Source organism: Lycium ferocissimum, chromosome 2 (genome assembly GCF_029784015.1).
Source record: "Lycium ferocissimum isolate CSIRO_LF1 chromosome 2, AGI_CSIRO_Lferr_CH_V1, whole genome shotgun sequence".
Lineage (NCBI taxonomy): Eukaryota > Viridiplantae > Streptophyta > Magnoliopsida > Solanales > Solanaceae > Lycium > Lycium ferocissimum.
In genome coordinates, this window is record NC_081343.1 from 62,688,625 (window position 1) to 62,692,452 (window position 3,828).

Sequence of the window (3,828 nt, forward strand, 5' to 3'; positions counted from 1 at the left end):
TAACAATAATAAAAGGCAAATTGTTCATTCATCAAGCATGCCCCTTACAGACGATACAATGCATTATATAAAATCTAATATTCTATTCCTAACTGCCCTCTCAGAAGACAACACGTGTCTTGGGCTTAGGTAAATAAAGACTTCAGAATTTAAATGGGCTAAGCTGATAAGCCCAACTCCCACTCAATGGTGACCCGAACTAATAAGCCCAATTACTTAACAACTGAATTAAAATCCCTAGTTCTTAATTGAAAATAAAAACACGATCTTGATTTCTCTTCCTCTCTTTCGTCACAACATTCCATTCAACTGTATAGATGAGGTTTCTATAGCCATAGGTAGAAAATTTGCTTATTGTGTTCTCAGCATCTTTGCAAAACCAAATAATCTACTAATTCAAGTCTTTAAACCAATAGCTAAAGTTGGTTATTTGGTTGTCCCTTGAGAGGGCTGTTTTACGTGAGACATCAATATCCTTAGCCGCAAAAGTAATACTTGTATTGCTAGAAAACAGATCTATCAATATTTCCTTAAAAAATAATTTAAAACAGAGAAAAACAAAACTCTAAGAGAACGGGGAAAAATAAGAGAAGTGAAAAAACGTTAATTGATTTAGGCATACCATTAAACACCCTCATTGCATCAGTGTGAAAAAAAAAAATGCAGTTACTGACATGCATGTGAAAATCCAAAAAGAGAGATACTCAGCAGAAATACGAAAACTGAGAAATTTAAAAGTTGGAAAGAAAATCTCAACTACAAATGCATTAATGTGATATTTTCCAAAAAACCAAGCGAGAGGAGAAAAGAATTCAAATAGAACTCAAGGGAAAGAGCAATAAAAGCACCGATATTTTTCATCTAAATGATAAACTGGATTTCTTTTTCTTTTCAAAAACTCCATTTGTCTCATTTTTTTGATAATGTTTTTCAGCAATAGAATCACCGAACCAAATCAATGCACAATCAGAATAAGTAAAAAATGATTGCATGAAAAATCAGTAGATGCAGAACTTCAAAGAAGTCAGATGTAAACACAGAACACGGCGCAAGAAAAAAGAAATAGCAATCGCAGTAGAGGGTCAATTTTTTTCCTTATAGAATCAGATTGAATGGAACAATGTACAGCAATGAGCTAGCATGCTCTTTTCAACAAACAAAGCACATAAATTTACATCAGTTGGTTCTGTGCAAAAATAAAGATAGCAGCTTTGCAAAATTTAATTTTAGCAGCCAAGAAAAACATAGCAGCTGTGCAAAATCAGCTGCAGCAGCCAAGAACATAGCAGCTGTGCAAAAGTATGCAATTACCAATATGCAGCAAATAGCAAATGCTACTTGACTATCAAGCTTGAAAGAACCAAAAAGGTCCATACCACAACTCCAAAATAGTCTAGCAGAAGCTAAACAAAAGAGAAGCCGCATACATGACGTATCTCCAACAGGGAACAAAAATGAAACAGAAAACAAACCAAATGACATTTCAATTTCAAATCAGTGCAACGATTCCCAATTTCCAGAAAATGAATCAATCTCCACAGCAGCTGCACCAGATGTATTTTAGTTCAAAACTTAACAAACATGGCTTCAAACTACCTTAACACAAATTATCAACAAAAGTAGTTTAACCTTCAGGAGGTTAAACCAACCACAAATACATACTCTATGGTTGGTAGCAAAAGAAATTGTTTGGATTTACATCACATGATACTATCCAAAATAACCACCTAATATTAAATGTCATAAACTACACAACGACTTCTAAACAAGATCATGATCATGACCCACAGGTCATTTGTCCTTCCTTGCCATTTGCTTCACTCTTTTCTTGCTTGTTTCAGCTTGCGACTGACCGCTAGTGACTGCTTCCTTAGCCTTCCATGTAGTTTTTTCCGGCGAATATGGTGAATAAGTTCTTTCTTCCAAGAATCCGAGCACCTTTGTTCAGTTTTAAGTTCCTTCTCCGTTGACTCCAAGATCTTTTCCTTAATTTGAACTACTTCCACTTGTTCATCAAGGGCATCTGATTTTTCGGGAATCAAACTCTGAACCTTTTTTGGGACCTGGCAGTTCCCAAAGTTCTCTTCCCTCATGCTAATCTCCCTGAATCTTTTCTCAATAGACTTCCCAAGGCTCTCTAGCTGCTTACGCTTGGATTCACTTTCCACCATAAGCTGTTCCACCATCTTCTCCCTAGAATCAAGTTCTTCAAAGCGCTGCCTATATGCTTCCTTAACAGAATCACACTCTGCTTCCGTTAATTCGAGTCTCTCCTCGAATGAATTTAATTTCTGCTCCTGTAGTTCAAGTTTCCTCTTAACTGTATCCAGACTCTTGTCCTTGAGCTCAAGTTCCTTCTTCATTGTTGATAGGTAGTCTTCCTTGATTGTAAGTTGAGATCCCAAGTGAGTTACCTTCCCTTTGAGTTCATTCTTCACTGAATGGAAGTTAACTAACTTCTCCCTTAGTTCCTTTTGAACGGAAGCGAGGTTATGTTCCTTTTCTCTAAGTTCCTTCTTCAAAGAGTCTACGTTAGCCTCCTTTATTCTTAACTCTCTTTTCACCGTAGCCAAAGACTCTTCCTTTACAATAAGTTCATTTCTCAAAGAATCCAAGCTTCTTTGTTTACTTTCAAGTTCCTTTTTCAAAGAGTCTAAGTTAGCCTCGTTTAGTCTTAACTCTCTTTTCACTGCAGCCAAAGAATCTTCCTTTACAATAAGTTCTTTCCCCGCAGAATGCAATCTCCTTTCTTTACTTTCAAGTTCCTTCTCCATCGAGTTATAAAGCTTTTCCTTCATTTGAAATTCTTCCACTTGTTCCGCAAACTTTCTTTCTCTCAAATGAAAAGAACCTGATTCTTCCCGAATCCAGCTGAGAACTTTATTCAACTGTTTGGAGCGCTCCTCTAACTTCTTTTCCTTCACAATAATCTCGCTAAACCTATTTTCCAGCTGCTTTCGCCCCAATTCAATTTCCCCCAAAATAAGTTCCCCCTTCTTCTCTTGGTCATTCAGTTTCTCCTCTCCCAATTTCACAGTTTCATCAAACCCCATTTTGGCCAAAGTAAAGTCTTTCCACTTCCATTCCAAATCCCTGATTTCTCTATCACGGAATGCACAAAATTCCTCCATTTTTTCCTCAACTTCTTTCCTTCTCTGCTCAACAGATTCCCTAATCAAGTAAATTTCCTTACCACTCTCGACAACTGATTCTTGAATAGAAGCCAAGTGCTTGTCCTTGGACTCGAGTTCATTGAAGCAGTGTTTCAAACTCTTGGTGGTCAAGTCAAAATCCCCTTCAAAACTCTTCCATTCAGTCAATAACATCAACATTGATTTTGTTAGACCCTTCTTCATTTCCTCATTGTGTTGCATAGCTTCTGATATATTCTCCAATAATACAGCCATAGCTAGCCTTTAATTTATCACACTTTAGACCGATCAAAGACTGATAATATTCCTTTTTCTCGAACCTCTCTATATAGAGGGGAGTTAAAAAAGAAAAGGAAATACAATGAGTATAATAGAAGACAAGGGTAAAAACTTAAGAGAAGTGAAATTGAATTCATATCCTCAGATTCTCCAGAAAATCCCCAATGTTGATTTCCCTACTGATTTTAGCAAAAAAGGTTTATTGCATGTCTGTTTGTACAACCAACACTAACTTGCATGAGGACACTCAAAAAAACTGAAAAGCTAGTGCCTAGTGTGTTGTAGGTCCCACTCCAGTAGCATCGAAAGAGTTGCATGTATTTCAATTGATATGGCAAAATTTCACTTTAAATAAATAATATTGTCCCAAATAATTACTCAATCGTATTAGAATTCA

At 36.4% G+C, this 3,828-nt stretch overlaps 1 protein-coding gene across 1 annotated transcript; it reads right to left on the reverse strand.

The window, feature by feature from the left end:
• Positions 1 to 1,817: 1,817 nt before the first annotated feature.
• Positions 1,818 to 3,407, reverse strand: LOC132047852 (uncharacterized). Its single transcript, XM_059438830.1, has one exon. The coding sequence runs from the start codon at positions 3,405 to 3,407 to the stop codon at positions 1,818 to 1,820; it is 1,590 nt and encodes a 529-aa protein (XP_059294813.1).
• Positions 3,408 to 3,828: the final 421 nt, after the last annotated feature.

Coding starts and splice junctions, on each gene's coding strand:
- LOC132047852 (XM_059438830.1), bottom strand. CDS start 3,407: ATGGCTGTATTATTGGAGAATATATCAGAAGCTATGCAACACAATGAG.